The sequence below is a fragment of the Branchiostoma floridae genome, unplaced genomic scaffold, assembly GCF_000003815.2.
Source record: "Branchiostoma floridae strain S238N-H82 unplaced genomic scaffold, Bfl_VNyyK Sc7u5tJ_247, whole genome shotgun sequence".
Lineage (NCBI taxonomy): Eukaryota > Metazoa > Chordata > Leptocardii > Amphioxiformes > Branchiostomatidae > Branchiostoma > Branchiostoma floridae.
Window position 1 is genome coordinate 224806 of NW_023365793.1, and position 19591 is coordinate 244396.

Genomic DNA, 19591 nt, shown 5'->3' on the forward strand with positions numbered 1-19591 from the left:
ATCTCTTACTCCTACTTGCAGTTACAATCAACAATATAGAAAAATCGTGTTTGCTTGGTCAAATAAATTCTATAAATTCTTCTTAAAGAGCAATTTTGTTTTGGATATTTTTATATACAATGCAGTATATGTACATGACATTGTGCATCACCTCTGTATACAAAATTTTCGTACAATAATACAAAAATAATCTTTTGAATTCACCATTCTGTAACAAGCTATTCTATTGCATTTTTTATATTATTCTAGCAACTAAAAAATTAATGTACAATCTTGCTAAGACCATTGATTTTAGCTAATAGCAGCTTTAGGAGCACTTCACTCCAGAATGGGGTGTTATGTTCCAATAGATAATTATGTATTTATGGATTGATTTTAAAAATAACACCCCCTTAAAAGCTTTTAGTGATTAGTGCTCATTTAACAATGTGAAAAGTAGGAGTAGTTTACCCATGCTTTACATGAACTTTATTAGTGACACATACTGTGTTGTATACGTCTGTACTTAGCCCATTGGGATATGTAGCAACCTTACAGTGTACATGTACCTCAGCTCCGATTTACTCTTCCATCTTCCTTTGCTTCCAAGAAAAGAACTTGAAGGTACACCCAACTTGTCTAGAATATAGCCAACACTAGTATTCCAAATACTAGTCTCTAACAATACAACAATGTCAACCACTGTGACATGACATTGTATGTCTCTACCACAATTACAACGTTTCCAAAGTCCAGATGTACTTGCATTTAGCCTTCGGGCATGAACTTGCAAATGACTATAAAATCTAGATTAGACAGAAAGGTGGGATACTTTTCATTCCACTGTCTCAGAAAAAGAAGTCAAACCCAAAAAGTTAGAATATCATATAGAGCTATCTCAGAAAAAAAAGACAAAAAGTTAAAACATAGAGTCAGCTTTTAGACTAGATTAACCACATGCTTTACTGTTTTAGTGTCACCATGTGTCCGTCCCTATCATGTTACCAGTGCAATTAGTTCTCCTGCAAGAGTTTGTAATTAACTTATTGATCATTTCCTTTCCCTCCCTTGCCTACTTCAGTATTTGTTTCAGCTCGTTCTTGCTGCTCTTCATCCATGCCCTCATGATCATGATAATTATGGTGAATGTAGGTTCAGCACCAGGGACAGGATAAAGTTTAGTCAGTAAGGAGATAACCAGTGTGGATGTAAGTTCAGCACCAGGGACAGGACCAGTGTGGTCAGTAAGAGGATAACGAGTGTGAATGTAAGTTCAGCACCAGGGACAGGACCAGTGTGGTCAGTAAGAGGATAACCAGTGTGAATGTAAGTTCAGCACCAGGGACAGGACCAGTGTGGTCAGTAAGAGGATAACCAGTGTGAATGTAAGTTCAGCACCAGGGACAGGACCAGTTTGGTCAGGAGGAGGATAACCAGTGTGGATGTAAGTTCAGCACCAGGGACAGGACCAGTGTGAAGTCAGTAGGAGGATAATCAGTGTGAATGTGAGTTCAGCACCAGGGACAGGACCAGTGTGGTCAGTAAGAGGATAACCAGTGTGAATGTAAGCTCAGCACCAGGGACAGGACCAGTTTGAAGTCAGTAGGAGGATAATCAGTGTAAATGTGAGTTCAGCACCAGGGACAGGACCAGTGTGGTCAGTAAGAGGATAACCAGTGTGAATGTAAGCTCAGCACCAGGGACAGGACCAGTTTGAAGTCAGGAGGAGGATTATCAGTGTGAATGTGAGTCCAGCACCAGGGACAGGACCAGTGTGAAGTCAGTAGGAGGATTATCAGTGTGAATGTAAGACCAGAACCAGGGACAGGACCAGTGTGAAGTCAGTAGGAGGATAATCAGTGTGAATGTGAGTTCAGCACCAGGGACAGGACCAGTGTGAAGTCAGTAGGAGGATTATCAGTGTGAATGTAAGTTCAGCACCAGGGACAAGACCATGAAAGTTTATCTTCCATGTTTCAGAAAAAAAAATCAAACCGAATAAGTTAAAATCTTAAGTCAGCTTTTTATACTAGATAGCAATAAGCCTATTTGCATTTACCAGTACGCATGCGCGGAATTTCCTTAGCAACGAAAAAAGTGAGATAAACAAGTCGCGTTCGACAGGGCAGCGTGTGTCCAGGTTCAATGTTCAAGTGTCGAGATGTTTAGCCTCTACACGGGGTTAACGGCAGCTACCCGCCTGGATCTGACGTTCCAACGATGTCCTAAACCTTGTGTACCTGAAACACCGTGTTCAGTTTCGCTTCAGAGGAATTTACGGTACGTTTTTTGACGGTATCCAAGCAAGTGTTATCACAGTTAGTGATAACGCATGCATCCCTCCCCCATGCACGATGCCATCTATCTTTGCCGCTTACTTCTAGAATTTTTGTCCATTCTCACTACAGCCAGGTTTTTGTCTGTAAAGGTTACCAGTGTGACATAATTAGGAAATTTTAACCTACGTATGTTATAAACCGTAAAAATGTTAGCTAAAATGCACGACCTTGTGTCTTCACAATAATGAAAGCCGATATGGTCACTGTCTCGATCTCGTGATCTCTCGTGTCCGGACATGACCCCGCTTGCACTGACTGAGGAGCTTTCGTACTGTGACCAACACTTCGATTAGAAAGATAAAAAAATGTTAAGAACCAACAGCGAGTACACTAATAATCGCAGTAAATGGCTTGGATGTCCGTATTAGTATTAAACTGGTGCTTTAGGTTGAAAAATTGTACTAATAAATGTGCAAGCAAGGTCGCTGCAAGTTATGCAAACGTGACGGTGGGGAGGGGTGCATGTAGAATGTGCATTGAAGTGTATTGCACTTTAAAGCTGTATTTTTTGTTTAAGTGTTGATATTTGCTTTAATGTTTCTTCCTTTTTTTTTTAAGGTGCCGGAGTTCAACATGAGGCTGTGTGCAGTGGTCGGCTGCGGTAATGGAACATATCAACCAAGGCGGTTTCAACCTTCTTGTATCAACTTTAAAAAAAGGAAGTCAGGGACATGTCCAAATAAAAACATGCCATCATCCGAACAAAAAAAGGATTTTGATGATGCAACTGTCCCCAACCTTTCCAGCTATGCATTTCCCACTGACAAGAAAGACCCATGGTCGGACAAAACTGTTTTTGCTCACAGATTGCCAACACTTGGGTTCGCTTCCTGTCTGTTACACTACAACTACTGATAGTATGGCCAAGTAGAGCTGCAATTTCCAAGACCTTGCCACCACAGTTCAAGAAACAATGTAGTAGAATAAGATGCATAATTGATTGTACAGAAATATTTATTGAGAGACCTAGATCTTTAGACTTACAAGCCTCCACATGGTATGACTATAAAAACACAATACTTTAAAGCCGTTTGTAGGGATCACACCAAATGGGCACATCTCCTTTCTTTCAAAGACCTATGGCGGAAGAGCCTCTGATGTGTTCATTACCTGGGACTGTGGCTTTTTAGATTTGGTTGATCCAAATGACGTTATAAAAATAATGGCAGATAGGGGATTTCCAATCCAGGAGGACCTGATGCTGCTGAATGCAACACTAGAAATACCACCAGCAGCATAGGGGAGGCGACACATGACAAGAGACAAAGTAAAGAAAATAAAACTGTTGCAAACTTGAGGATCCGCGTAGAGCGTGCTAACAATCGACTGAAGGACGTCAAAATACTGGAGGGTACATTTCCCATAACACTCATGTCAGCAGTAGATGACATTATCGAGGTCTGTGCTGCATTGGTTCGGAACCTGCAGCCAGACTTGGTCAAATAAACAGTTGGCATACAAGCCATTCAAGTTGGCAGAGATAAACTGTATTTAATTGCTGGCAGCTGAGTGCCAGTGACTTTTTTAATGATCCTTTACTGATTATGTTGTGATAGCAGGAAACTGTGACCGATGATAATAATGACAATGTAATGAAGATGTAATAGATAAAAGTGGATCCTTTCTGTAACATGTCCTCAAATGTATTCTCAAACATTTTTCATACATTAAGTTGTGAGTTCTGTACATTTATGCTGCCATACTGGTGGTGATGTAGGAACATATTTTTTGGAATAAAATCAACGGGATCTTACTTTTGCCTTTGTTCATGAAGTGGCTTGTGTAATGGGAAATGATTTAGCGAACAGACAAACTAACAAACTAGCAGTAGGAGCTCACAATAATTATGTTTTCCCGATATGGATAAAATTGCTCTTGCTGGTGTCTTCTTTTCATTTCTTTTTCTACTGTCAGGAACCAATCAGAGCTTATAACTGCCATGAACCAATCAATTTTAGAACTGCATTAGCAAATTAGCAGTATAACTATGGAGAACCGTCCTGTGTCTTAGCTCTTCATGTGTATAAACTTCCGCCTCCTCATCCATTACGGCCGGAACGAAAATGAAAAAAAAACAAACTCCACTTACTTCATATACTGTCAGTAAAACACAAACACACGTCTTACACCAGACTTCAAAAACTTAAAATGATCTTTATTCTTAACTGACAGTTCTAGAATCTTCTTTAGAACAGGTGTACGTTCGTACCTGTCAGGTGGGAACACCTGCGGCGCCGCACGGCGCGGCGCGGAGCGCCATCTCCTTAAACAAACGCTGACACTACACACGCGTGACGCAACACTGGGTTGGCAAGTTATCTCCCAAAATGGCGGATTTTACCCGTCATGCATTTCGCGCCGGTAATTGCGAATAGGCTTATTAACCCTTGGGCAAAAATTTGCAAAAACGTATTGATTTTTCTCTTTCCCTAGGCCTCCTTTGCCTCCTTCAGTATTACTTTCAGCTCATTCCTGCTGCTCTTCATCCATGCCATCATGATCATCAGGTGGTTCCTCTTCATCTCCATCCTACTGTACATCTTTATCCCCATTCCCTTCCTCCGCCATCACAGCGACAGTTCTTGCCTTGATCTCCGCCCACTCCCCGTCGACTCTCTGAAACGAGGGCTGAATGCGGATGTCGTACTCCGTCTCCGGTTCCAGGTTCTCCAGCTGGAGGGTTTTGGTACCGTTATTCTTTATACAGGCCGCTCTGGTCCAGCAGTGTTGTCCGCCAGCAGGCCTGAGTTTGATGGTGCAGTCAGTGATGTCTTCTGTGTCTGGTTTCCATCTCACACGGATGGTGTTTGCTGTTGTCCCGTCTACTGCAAAATCCCTCAGTTTTGGAACTGTGTTTAAGAAATTCAACAAAGATTACATCATTCACTTTCTGCATTCCATTTCATACAAGTGGCCATCTCCACATGAAGACCACCTGGCCAATGTGATTGCTCCACGTTTGGGGGGTCTCTTAGATAATTATTTCAATCTATGGACACCAGCATTAAGAATCCCGTCTCTAGTGACCACTCTCCACATAGAGCAGATTTAATCAAATCCCTGTGTATGTGGTCTTCTTGGACAGCTTTGTATAAATCTACAACTGTACCCAAAAGGGTATACATGGGATCATACATGATTGTACTGCACTGATTATACATGGTTCTTACCTCAGCCCATGTTTTGTAACTGTCACCTTCCCTACAGACATTTAAACTTACAGTGTACATACAAATTTCAACCTGGTAAAAACAATTGAGTTGTTTATTAAAGAAATTTCCGTGACTTTTACGATTTGTTCTGCATATAAAAACTTCATGTAATAACTTTATTGCAAACCTGATGAAGTAATTGGGGAAAGCTTACCTTGTAAGCCCATGTCCTGGATGATGTCTGGCCGTCCCATGTCGTGTAGTATCCCCACCAGAGCCTCCTGACTGAAGGGTACTGTGGATCTCCCCCTCTCCCACTCACACAGCACCAGCTCTGTAGGGGACAGCAGCCCACTGGCAGACCTGCTGCAGCGGCTGTCAATGGCCAGGAGGGCCTGACAGGGAGATAACAGACACAATTTACTGTAAATTCAGTTACTTTTTAAGTAGAGTATGTGGAGAAGGACAACCTCAAGCCAACCTACACCATCTCTTAAGAAAAGACACTGGAGCCGCAATGTTCCCCGTTTAGGAACTTTATTCGAACTTCAGTTACTTTTTCAGTTACTGTATTACTTCAAAGGCACAAACAGAGCCACTAATTACTTACTATACTGCAAATTCATCTACTTTTGCATTGATGCAGGGATATGAGGGGAAATAAGTTTCTGCAATCTTAAATTTGTGATACAATTTTTAGTATATTTAATATTATCAACATTGGGCATGCATATTCCCAGTGTCTTGTTGGTGGAGAGGTCATGCAAAAAAAATTCAAGAGTTCCTGTAACAGTAAAATTAACTTTATTAGCAATGAAAAAGACAATGTCATGATAATAGACATATAAAACAAGAATGACTTATTTATTCTTTTAATTAAAAGCGTATTTCAGGCAACTTTGCATCGACTCTATCAATGAGTTCAGGTCCATATTTTGAGTAGGTGTCTTGAGCACATTATTAATTACAAATGCCTCATTGCTCTGATGGATTACATATTGGATGTAATAATACAACTAAGTGATAAAACGTGTTTATATTTCACCTGATAGTCCAGTCCGATCTTCTCCCCTAGTAATCTATAGTCATTGCCGAACATGTTGATTTGATCCATCTGGTTGCAGAATTCTTTGCGCTTGGATAGTTGCTGCAGGAATCCCTTCTTACCCCTGCCGTTCCCACAGGTGACAGGGTCCTTCAAATCATACAAGGGTTCGTCTTCCCTCCTCTGCCCAACTCGTTCCTAGGATGTAAGGAAGAAGTGGGTAAATTTGTCTACCTCAAAAGAGAAAGAGAAGCCAAACTAGCATTGTATATTATAGAATATAGTAACAAAGCAATTCATACAGAAGAGGTTCATCAGTCACATTAAGTAAGGCAATCAGTGACTCTTGAAAACACGTAAAACACGTACGTCAAAGTTTAAGGATGGAAGGGGGATCCGCACAAGTCTTGGGCCTTGTCTCGTGATCTGGCGAGACTAGTTTATTCTGTGATCAAGGTTTTAAAGAGTCACTGATCGAAGAATTATTCTATTGAAAGTAATTCTTGTATCCAAACGTAACATTGTATATTAAATGTCCTTGCAATTAACTGTTGTATTTTGCAGTAAAACCATCAATTATCAAAATACACCACATGAGAAATCATGCAAAATTTGTTCAGACAAATGAAATGTTAGGATGGTCTAGTCAATATGATTATGAGCTAGTTGATAATAGTGATATGTCACAGGTTGGTCAAATTCTTGCTGTAATAATAGGAAGTGGTATTCATAATTCTTTACATCAAATCATAAAATCAATCAACTTAATTTAGATTCATTAGGTTTTACATCTTTTTACTTTTAAGCATTTAACAGATGACAAGTGAATTCTATCTAGCTACACTAAGTCTTACAAAACGTAGTCTAAGAGAACAGTAGACAACAAGTATGCATTTACATACGTAGAGTGAAAAATTGGTGATGATGTTGAGGGTGAGAGTTTTGATGAGACCCTGCCGAACATGGATCCGCCCATGGAACTGTTTCTGGTCAGTACTGTTGTGGCTAATGCAGATCTCATGGATGTAGTGGTCCTCCAGCTTATCAAAACTCTCCCAACGGATTTCCTGCAAGATTGATAAGAGGAAACAGGTGTACTTTGAAATCTAAATTGTAATAAACAGTATTGTCACCGTGCCCGTGCATGGTGTAATGGTGGCATGCTTCGCCATATACCCAAAGGTCAAGGGTTGGAGTCCGCTGACATGCTCTGACTCTTTGACTTTAGGAAAGGCACTAAACATGACTTTACTCACTTTACTTTCAAATTGGTGTAAGCAAAAACCGAGCTACGGCTTGGGACGTCACTTGGATAGGACGTTAAGTCGAGGTCCTGTGTTTGGAGAGCCAAACCCTGAGCATGTAAAATAACCCACCACACATATTAAAGAAAGAGTTAATGTGTCCTTCCAAGCGTCCGAGTATATCTGTCCAGATATGCAGCTTGTACTGTTCAATACAAACCTGGAGTGTTACACCGCCATGCATTTTAGGCCAGGAAAGCAATAAAAATAACAAACATTCGAATATTTCCGATTGTGAACAAACATTCTCTTACATACATTGTAAGTACATCTTTCATATGTTCTGTGAGCAGCATAGTGTGCAAGTCTTCTACCAGAAAAAATTGAAACGTTTTCTACAGGAACCACAAAGACGGTTAAAGCGTACATTATAAAACATTCTTTTCACCTTAAAAACTTCCTCTGTGATCCATCCGTTGGGTACCTCTGCATTGATTGACAGATGCTGCACCACTTGGAATGCCCGAGGAGGGCAGACTATGTCCACTTTATCTGGGAAGTTTTGTTCTTTCTGTTAGTGGGAAGACAAAAGTCAGACAATGAAGTTGTTTGCATCAGTATATAGTAATATTACTAAGTTAACGAATTACATTATACATATGCTAACTTGCCCTTAATTATTTGGTATTAAATTATTAATTTGACTAGTTGACCATACAAAAGTCATTGAATAGTGCTTTTTTTCTTGCGTCTAAATCTTGCATGATATAGTTACCTTTTACAAAACTCAAAAGTCAGAAGCATGCACACAGAAAAAAATATATTTAGGACTATAAATGCTAAAACAGTGAGCAAATTATTATTAAACTGTCAGTGAGCAGAGCACTTTGGACTAATGCTTTGTACTTTTACAGTAGCCTTTTACAGTTTTATTTTACATACCAGGTACATGTATCTGATATTTATGAAAATTTTCTCTGGTACTCAATGGATCATAATGACCGGCCAGCATGGTTCTTCACGCTTCGTTGAAAATTTTAAAACATCTTGAGATTTATACCAAGGATCTTCAGATTTTGTATTAAATCTTGAGATGTTTTGACTTGATCTTTTGCCTCAACCTTGAGATGTTTTTGAAAAATCTTGATGCTTCACATAAATCTTGAGATATTTTGAAAGTTGCTTTGAAAAAGTCCCAAATCTTGAGATATCTGGGAAAAAATCTTGAGATCATTTCAAGATTGTCTCTGAAGATCTCAAGATTGTCAGTCTCAAAAAAATGTCATGATTTACCTCAAAATCATGCGATATTTTGCATTTTCATTGATGCTTGAAGACCCCTGCTGGGGTCATTATGATATCAGAAGTCGGGTAACAGAAGTACTTGCGGAAAGCTGTAAACGGTTCAAAGTGCTCTTCTCAGTCCAATAATACTCTGCTCGCTGTGTAAAGGAGGTTACGTAAAGATGACAATGGAGTATTGAAAAGCAGCAATTCAAAATAATTCCAATTTTCCCAAATTTTGCAGGTGGTTGTGGAATGTAACTTTTGATAAATGATAGCCATTAATGTTGAAGATGAAGATTTTGATCATGATGTAGTTATATTTTGGATGAGATCAAGGTTTATTATAAAGAATGTTCATACCACTTCCTTAAAGGACACCCCTTGTTGGTAGATCAGCACATACACAATCCAGGTCTGCCCTAGCTGGGGCTTGGCAGCGAGGATGCCTATGTTCAACTTCACTCCCTGGAAACATACAAATGTCTTCATTTAGCATCAGGCTAAAGGAGATTTTCAATATCATATGCAATCAATAACACAATACCAAGAGAAAGCCAGTGTCAAGAATATATAATTATCAGTTTTATTAACATTTAATCTGATAATTCCATCGGGTGCCATAATACTGCCAAAGTACATGAATTGAAAGTGATTTAAAGGGAACTTTGTTCCGATGCAGCATCAGTAATTCCAACATTTATACATTTCAGATATTCAGATGTTCAAGACAATCTTAAAAAGGCCACTATATTTAGTTATAAGGATCATGTTTTTGATGTGATGGTCAATGGCACCTGGTGGAATTATGAGAGAAAATGTTTAGCATTGTTACACATAACATAATGACATTAGGAAAAGCATCTATTATTCATCTTTCTCACAAATTGGAAAACCGATAGTTGGCCAGAACTAGATATAATATCACACACAAAAGAACTTACTAATAGATATTCCCAATGCTTGACTAAAAATCTCATCATACAATACACAAAATACTTTTTGGATATGCAAAAAAAAAGGCTCACCCCCTGCAGTTCCTCTGTGCACCTTCTGGCTGCCCACTCATTTGAATAGAGATTGACGGTACCACCTTCGTCTGTGGATGGACGAGACCCACTGCTTTCCTCACAACTGACACTAGGCTTTGGAGGGAGGGGGGGAACAGGCTCATGTACGGGAGTGGGAGGGAGTGGCCTATCAGGAATGGGAGGTCCATTGAGATCTAGCGGAGGGTCGATATGTTCATGGTGACTGAAAGCCTCCATATCTTCAGGAGGGAACACCATTGCTGGGGCACTAACTTGGCGCTGAAGAACATGATGTCTGTTCCCTTTGGGCAGGTGCGATTCACTTCTCAGTCTTCTCAGACACCTGTGACCTGGTGTTTTTCTTCCTTGAGGCGCTGACCCGGGCAAGCAGATCATCTTTCCGTCAGAAAATTGGAAGATACTGTTCCTCCTGTCGTGTCGATACGAGCTCACCAAGTTGTTCATCTCCTCTCCCCCCTCGTTGCAACCGAAGAAATACGACTGTTGGGAGACCTCGAACCTGAACCCTAACTGCAAGTGGCTGAAATTATCCAGTTCCTTCAGTTTCACAACCATTGGGAGCTGACGCATCTCTCTCTTTATGGTGGCTATCTGCCCCCCTCCTCTCCTGTTGACGTCTTTCTGTAGTTTCTGCTTGTATCTCTTGACGTCGCTGATGTGGGAAGGGAAGATGACAAGTCGTGCAGGCCTCTCCGGAATACTCTCGTGGGGGGCAATGTCAACGTCAAATGGATGCATGTCCTTGAATGGTCCTGTACAACACGACAAAGAAAAGGAACATTATAAAGACAGGCTGATCAGACATTTCCTACCAAAACTCAGCCTCCACTATCAAGTCTAATTAAAGTACATAAGCCACAATACTTGCAGATTTGTAATGAAGATTCCTTCATCCTTTCTAACTTAAAATCTGCGTGCCTTGAACGTTAGAGTGCAAGTCTTTGTCGGCAAATTTACCAACGTTGCGCATGGATGATATCAATTATTTCTGGTAGATCTAACTTTGGCAGGGTCAGATGAATTTTGAGGCGATCAAGACAATGTTACTTGGTGAGAATTGTGGGTACTGAAGTCACGTGTAACTTATCGCTCGTGTTCAATTCATCAGCATTTTCTCTATAGTGGCCGCCTGTCTATAGTTGCCAAATTTCCCTAGTCCCTTGAGTATCCACTTTAGACACAGGTTTGACTGCAGAGGCGGCGGCAGCAAATTTCGTTTGTGGGGGCCAAATATTGGTGATAGATTTGTGAGCTTGTCACGTCCCGTGTTCTGCCTCATGCCGAGTGGAGTTCATGTCGTGAGATCACAGACTGCCTACCGTGACGACGGACCCTTTCACTATTCTCATAAGCCTACACGATGACATGGACCAAGCATTGATTACAATCTACGCCTGGCGCGGCGCTGGGCATGATCGTGCTTCTGACCTATCTGGTTTCTTCTAGTTGGATGCACTATATGTCACGAGTACAGCGGCCATATCACATTACTTCACTGGTAAGCTTCCGTACTCTTATTAGTGAAAAAGAAAACGTGATAATGGTTGGGGAATGGGCTAGTTTAAGTTATTACACGGGTGTCGTCATACTGCTGGATGAATACGTGGGCAACACGTGTTGTGCCCTGCGTATATTGTTATAGTCCTGTTGGAACTTTGCACGAAAATGTAGGTCGTTGGGTTTTACGGAAGAAGGAAAAAAAAACAGAAAATAGGCGCGAAATCTGCTCAGACTTGGGCGCTTACATCAGCTTGGCCAAGTTGGTGAATACACCAGCCAAACATCTGTTTTCAATTCGTTGCAAAGTAAGAAAAATGCAAGTTGAATATATCTCATCAGTGTATCGTTGTCACTGCGCAAAAGTTTTAGTTGCAGAATGTCATAGAACCATTCATTTATACATTAATTAGTTTGTTCACTCTTTTATTCATTCGTTTGTTTATTCATTCATTCATTCCTTTATATATTCTTTCATTCACGACATGGCGCGGGGCTGTACAAGTGATAGATAGCGCATCCAACTAGATGTAAGCAGACAGGTCAGACGGAAGGATTTGAAGTGTCTAGTCTACGAGTTGCAAGATGCACGGAGAAGCTTTCAGAAAACTACAACTCGACAAGGAAGGAGGAAGGAGGGGGGCAGAAATACCCCCCCCCCCCACACACACACACACGACATTCCTAAACATGTATAAAATGTGTGTCTACTTACAGCATACCACTATCACATTAATGATCATCAATTCACTAGGAAAAAAAGAAATAGCGTCTAGCAGCGAATCAATGTGATAGCACCCCCTATCACATTAGTAACTAGTCAGCTTCCGTACAACTAAGTTATTACATGGATGTCGTCATCTTCTGGATGAATACATGGGCAACATGTGTTGGGCCCTATGTATACAGTTATAATCCTGTTGGAACTTTGCACGAAAATGTAGGTCGTTGGGTTCTACGAAAGAAGGAAAACGACAAGAAAAAAGCGCACAATCTATACAGACTGGGGCGCTTACATCTGCTTGGCCAAGTTGGTGAATACAACAGCCATACTGTTGCAGCCATACATCTGTTTTCAATTGGTTGCAAGGTAAGAAAAAGGCCAGTTGAATATATCAGTGTATGATTGCCTTTTCTTCTAAGTTTGTAAAGAATTGAAAACAGATGTATGGCTACTCTATTCATCAAGCAGAAGTAAGCGCCTTATTTTTTGTAAATTTTGCGTCTATTTATTGTCTTTATTGTCAAGAAAACAAGTTCTCTCGCCACATATACATGGGCTTCTTCCGTAAAACCCAACGACATATATTTTCGTGCAAGTTCCAACAGTATCATAACAGTATACGTAGGGCCCAAGACATGTTGCCCATGAATTCATCCAGCAGCATGACGACATCCGTGTAATAACTTAAACTGGCACTCTCACCAATCCTTATCACGTTTATTTTTTTTTACTAGAAGGTGATGTTACGAATGTATCTATTAGTGAAATAATGTGATAGCAACCCCTTATCACATTATTTTTCTAGTAAGAGATGTCGGTCTATTAGTGAAATAGTGTGATAGCAACCCTTTATCCCATTATTTTACCAGTAAAAGGTTAAAAGATTGGTCTTAATTTGTGTCTACTAGAGAAAAAATGGGATAGCACCCCTCTATCATAACTCTATCACATTATTTTACTAGCATATAGACAATTATTGAAATAACCGCTAAAAACCAAGTTATCACAACTTTTCGAACTATCACGTTTTCTGTCCTAAAATACTTTTCAGGGCTAAATAAATGTGTTGAATAATGAAGTCAATGACAGCAGTACTTTTTAAATGCCGGAAATGGTAAAATGGTAAAATTGCAATCTTCTTACCTTATGAATATATTTCCTAAATTTTCTTACCATACATAAAACATTATTGATATGTAATCTGGTTCACAAATCACATAAAGACACACTTTCTAGAAGAGGAACAAAGACATGAAAATCATCAAACCTCCATTTGAGTCCATGTCTGATCCAGACTGTGATGCACATTTACCATCTGTTTCTCCGGGTGATGCTGATAGGGGCAATGGAGATGATGTTCCCGAGCTTCCGGGTGTGGTTGGAGGACCATTAACCTCTACCACCACCACATCCCTGGTACCTTAATGATGAAGAACAGAAAGTCAAGACATATTCCACTAGACCCCTCAAAGCGTGAGTCATATAATGAAGATTCGGATTAACCCTATCCAGACTGGGCTTTATGGGCCTTCCCTGGCCTTGGGGGGGGGGGGGGGTGGCTTTCAGAAACCCGTTGGCATGGCAACACGAGAAATCATAAACTTACCTAATTTTTTAAAGATTGTTGCCAACAATATTTTAGGAAAACTCCCCAAGTTTGGTTGTTCTAGCACAAGCCATTTGGGAGCTATGGGAGGTCAAAGTTGGCGCGGGCACTTTCAGCCCCCCCCCCCCCCCCCCCAGTCTAGATAGGGTTAAGGACATCACTCGTTGTATATTGTGAAACTATGTTTTACCAAATTGTGTTTCCGGTCATTAACCAAATGAAATGTTTGCACATTACATGCACCTGCTGAATGTTGACAACATACCGTTTGTGGCGGATGCCCCGTGCATTTCGTCGACAACCTTTTGGGACGGATTCGTAATTGCAATGGCGAGGTTGACACGCACATCCTTCCCACGCTTTGCATAATCCGGCAAGAACGTTTCCAAAAAGACTTCCTTAAAGGTTCCATCCTTGACCATTTGGATAAGTTGCAGTCGATCTTCCTCAGTTGGTACTTTCATCTTCAACAAAATGCAACCCCTCGTAGCGCCCTCAATTTCAACATTAGCTCCGCCCCGCGAAGCCATTCTCCTGGAAAACGAAGGCGATCTACATCTCCCAGCTTCTCAAATATGTCATCTTCGTCACGGTCATCCATATCCAGATCGATGCAAGCATTTACAAAATCTACAGGATAAAAGATGCAAGTTAACATGACTTATGAATATCATGATAATTGTCTACAGCAATTTACATACAAAACCTTGTTAAATGCAGGTATGACATAGATACCGGGTGATAATGACACAAGGGGGATAGATATTCTTAGTTTGAAAATAAGTGAAACATAAATGTATTTCTGTATACATCATTATAATCCTACGGCCCACTGGGGTAGCATAGAAAAATAAATCCAAATTCCTGTTGAAAAAAGTAGTAATGTAAATGTAACTATATCTGGCTAGTACAAATAGCAGCTTTTTAAATTCTTACCAGGGTTTGAGTCGGCGGAATCCTCACGATTCACCACCTTAGTCACGTTCTCGTCTCCAATCTGTATCCCGTTACAACTGTCAAACTCAAAGTCCCAGAGCACAACTACCTTATCAACGTTTCCTATCCGTACATTGCTGATAGAGGAATGCAGTTCTTTGCTGCTAGTCTGGGAGGGGGGTTCAGAAGCAGCCGTCGACGACATGTCTGTATCTCGGCTTGATGACGGCAGACAAAGCAAATTGTTTTTTCCCAGTAGTATTGCAGATGAATCTTTCACTGTCGCCTTCTCTTTCACAACGACTTCACGCGCTTGATCAATCTGAACGGTGGCACCATCTTTGATATCAAACGTACGCTTCGACGGATCCGTCACGATCACTTGTCCCTGATAGGTTTTACTTCCCCCATTACAACCCTGAAGTAGGTATGAGGCTAACTGGCTACATGGAGTTTGTTGAAGGTCTCGACTGCCACGTGCATTTTCGTGCTTTTTTGTTTGGGCTGTCACCGGAGTATCATCAACATTATGGTTAGTGCCAGTTTTGTCTCCATTCTCCACATGGCCTTCGCCAAATACCTCTTTGGGTGATGTGCACGAGAAGGTGTCAGATGTTCCATTTTCCACACCTAGCACGGTCGTTTTGTTATCTTCCTTTGTGCAATTCCGATTTTGCAAATCTACGTGAGATGCGAGAAAGCTGCTGTCCTTTTGAACATTAATTGCAGGAGGTTTCCCCCCACTATCTTCCTTTTGGTCTACCGGGGAGTCATACACATCTTCGCCATTACTTACATTGCACAGAAAGCCGTTAACTCTCCTGTCGTTGTGTTTAGTAAACTCTTGGTTTTCAACTAGCATGTCGCTGTCACCATTGTCTCTTTGAAGCATTTTGATGCTCGGTTGAAGACAAGCACTGTCTGTGTTAGCAACCTTTGACTCGGTGAGGTCTACTACTTGATAATCTTTAGTCAGTGTGAAGCGTGAAAATGCTTCTTCAATGTTCCTTTCCTTCTTAATCTCGTTTGGGCAATTAGCACTCAAAATGTCCGCAGACGAGAGGGAGCCACCAGACGCCATGCTGATATACAATTCAAAGGAAGGAATTTTGCCAGTGTGCGGGTAAACTCCCCACTTGATTGTATGATCGTCTACTTTCTGGCTATCCCCCTGACGGTATTGAAAAGAGCCAAACCATGGTGGGACATCAGACTGCGACTAATGGATTTTTCCCGACTGACCACCGTCTATATTGTCAGATACGAGCTTTTCAGAGTCATACCAGGGTCACGATAACTTCGATACGGATGTTCCGGACCGGACGATGATTTTCCGTATCACACAGGCTTCCATCGACTACTAAGTATAGAAAGCACTCCACATGATTTTTCTCGAATGGATGTCTTTCAAGATTGAAACAATGTGGCAAATTTTATCCTTCTTATTATTTTATCCTTATTATTTTCGGCCGTCGGGCGATCCGACCCGTGGTCTGTCTGGTACCTCGTGTAATAGTAAAAGTATATAGTATTCGATGTTCAACTTAACAGTCTTTGACTGCTCTTCTTGCAATCGATTGTTTCTGATGTTGTAATTATATGTACATGTTTATCCCGTAGTACATATTTGAATGGAGCAAAGGTATTCCACAGAAGAGTTCTCTGAAATAAAAACAAAATGACGCATTTGACTACCAATTCAATTTTTCGGTCATGTGACGTTCCACTCCAGAAGGGAGTATTGTTTTCCAGTAGATAATGTGTCAATGAATACATAATCAGCCGAATTTTGTGGAATTCACCTTGGGATGAATTATGCGACGTGTGTTTTATAAAACAATAATGACACTCACTAAACCCATGCAGACCCTACCTATGCATTCCTTACACGCATAGACACTTTGTTTATCGTACATATTTTCGGAATAAATGAGGTACGCTAAGCACACCGAGAAGGCAAATTGCTCATAAGATAGCAAAGAATACAAGAACAAGACAAGATTTATTAGCGAACCTGAAATTAGTTTTGTGACCTTACCTAAAAGTTTTGCATTGTATTCAGCCATAGGATTAATTCAATTAGAGGGTACTTGGGGAGTTTAGTAGAACATTGAATGCTTTTGAGGCATGTGGAGCAACTGGGTACTTTATCGTATAATGTGAAGTAGTATACAGTTATCACTTCCTAAAATTTATATCTATCGGAAAATAACACTCCTGTGTGGAGTGGAATGCCCATTTAATTGTACACATGAGTCATTATGTATTAGTAAAGCATCTGTGAAGTTCACTTAATATATTCTTCAAGAGCTAATGAGAAAACCTTTTATAAGACAAATTGATATAACTTTGGAATTCAATATTTGAGTTGAAACTAAACTACGCAATGTGTTTCATTTTCCACTGCACATGTTAAATGTCTGGCAGATGATATACCGTTACGCCCATATTATCTGAGTCCCTCTTATTATATGAACCTATTTATTCTGAACAGCCACCAAGTTTCCATAACAACTATTTATTTATTGTTTTACTTTATTGGTTAGGTCAACCTCTCTCTCTTTGCAGCCAGGGGCTGCATTGGAAGGAGCGTACAATAGGCGGGGCTAAATCGCAAGGGTCTGAAATGGCAGCCTGTATACAGCGCCTAATGATCTCAATGTAACAGTGATTTCTCGCCCCAGTTGCTGCAAAGGACTGTAGGTTTTAAACCACATACAACGGGTAGAGCCTCTACTCTTAACGATAAGTGCGTTGGGTGTGGCTCTCCGCAAACACGGGACCTCCATTTAACGTCCTATCGTGGGACGTCCCTCTACATTATGTATTTTCAAGACAAAATTAAGTACGATTGATCTTTGATATAATGGATTCCAAAATGGACTCCATATTGGATTTGGAATAATCCCAACCCAATATGGATTTTTAAAACTTTGACTCACTCCCATACGATAATGGACACTTCCGGAAGACCCTATGCAAAATGGATTCTTCATTGTTACACCTTTTCCTCCTGTAGTGCCAGGGCTACCTCTATAATAAGACAAGAACCCAAAATATACATTTTCGGTATGAAAATTTCCAAAAGTTCACACAAAATTTATGATTTTAAGGTAGTAAATGGCAAAACTGTGAAGGAAGTCCTGTGGGCACATTTCCTATATACCGTGATACTGTGATTTTCAAAGGTTGAACTGGGTCTAGAACTGTAGGTTTAGTTTTACCCGGTCGTCAGGGAAGCATTCGTCATCTAAATGTACACATAGCTATATACCTGCTGACTAAACTGTCGTATGTTGTGGGGCGTCAATGAGGTTGCCACGACAGGTTGAAATCCTCTCGAGAGCGTAGTGCAGAAAAAACGATCACTGTTACATTATTCTAACATTGCCTAGAAAATTAACGCATTATTTCATTACTCGAAGCTACTTGTGGATGTCAGTAAAACTAAAATTCCCTCCCAGACATTTCCGACCCCACCGTTATACTCGGAGGTTAAAGGTTAGACTGGGGCTCGAACAGTCCGTCTGGTTTTACCCAGTCGTCAGGGACTTCCCCCGCCCGGGATTTCCACCTGCTGACGTGGCCGTGTAAGGTGCATACATTGTATCTGTCTGTGCTGATGCCGATTTTCACTGGAGCCAAGATATTACTTGTAGCTAACTAAAGTAAGGGTTTGCCCATATAAAGCAAAGAACTTTAAGTCGCATCTTTGGCAATTGTCACCTTCGTGGTCTCTTAAAAGCATCGAAATCACGTGCTATCTAGTCGTATTTTTACGCGCGCGGCATTTACGAAAATAGTTCTTAGCCGTAAAAACAGAAGTTCTAAAAGCACTCACATGTAATGCCCCACACAGTTTTCTTTTACAGAGGACTTGCAAGTCTGACCTGTTCAACTGTACACATCTTACGCTAAACGGTCAAACCTAGCGATGCCCCGCACGACTGGAAGTAGGAATATTACAGGTGGCCACAGTTTATATACCGTGTGAGAAGGGGGTTTCCCGTGGGCTGTTCCATTGGTGAAAAACAATTTAAAGGGCTCTATATATCGCGGTGTTACTTGGTAAACACATGCGGAAAACTTGTCTTTCACCGTTTCGTACCCGTATATTTGAATGACGGGAGGACAGAAGGCCCCCTTCGAAAATTTATGACAATTTATAACATTTTCTCACCCACAAAGCCTCCAAAATGGTACAGGCCAGCATTGCGACATATCGGATATATGTCAGGTGATCGTAATGTCGTCATGGGAATCCCCAAACCTGGTTTTATTGCGCATATCGATATAAAAACTAACGCTAGTTCACGGGACTTCCATTGGTTTGGGGCATTATCCAAGAATGTATTGGCGCTTCAGACTGTCGTGCACGCAACAACATTACATGTCAGTAAACTCCAGGATTACCATGTTCGTGATCATTACTTGTTCGAAACAGCCATGAATGTACCTGCTGACCAGACTGTCGCAAGTTGCGGGTTAACCATTCCGTCATGGAATTCCCCTTTGAGTTGTCCAAACACACCCGGACAAAAGTTGCCAAGGCAAGTCGAAGTCTGACATACTTTGTGCAATATAAGTGTTTCCACATTGCCTACAAGATTAACCCGTACTTGATCACTTGAAGCTACTAAAAAAAATTGAAATTCCCTGCAAGACATTTACGATCCCACCGTTATACTCCGAGGTTTAAGGTTGGACCGGGACTCGAACAGTCCGTTTGGCTT

General features: G+C 40.8%; 1 protein-coding gene and 1 long non-coding RNA gene across 2 annotated transcripts; one reads left to right on the top strand and one right to left on the bottom strand.

Annotated features, from left to right (window-relative positions):
* Positions 1-2147: 2147 nt before the first annotated feature.
* LOC118408626 lies at positions 2148-3008 on the top strand. The gene is made up of 2 exons (XR_004830324.1): positions 2148-2259; positions 2877-3008. It is a non-coding gene; the product is annotated as an uncharacterized LOC118408626 (long non-coding RNA).
* A 1695-nt stretch (positions 3009-4703) lies between these two features.
* Positions 4704-16256, bottom strand: LOC118408621. Its single transcript, XM_035809439.1, has 10 exons — positions 14859-16256; positions 14188-14552; positions 13584-13736; positions 10072-10847; positions 9407-9511; positions 8208-8330; positions 7418-7582; positions 6516-6713; positions 5685-5865; positions 4704-5167 (listed from the first exon to the last, which is right to left on the bottom strand). The coding sequence occupies exons 2-10, from the start codon at positions 14450-14452 to the stop codon at positions 4848-4850; spliced, it is 2286 nt and encodes a 761-aa protein (XP_035665332.1). The 5' UTR covers positions 14453-14552; positions 14859-16256; the 3' UTR covers positions 4704-4847.
* Between the last annotated feature and the right edge of the window lie 3335 nt (positions 16257-19591).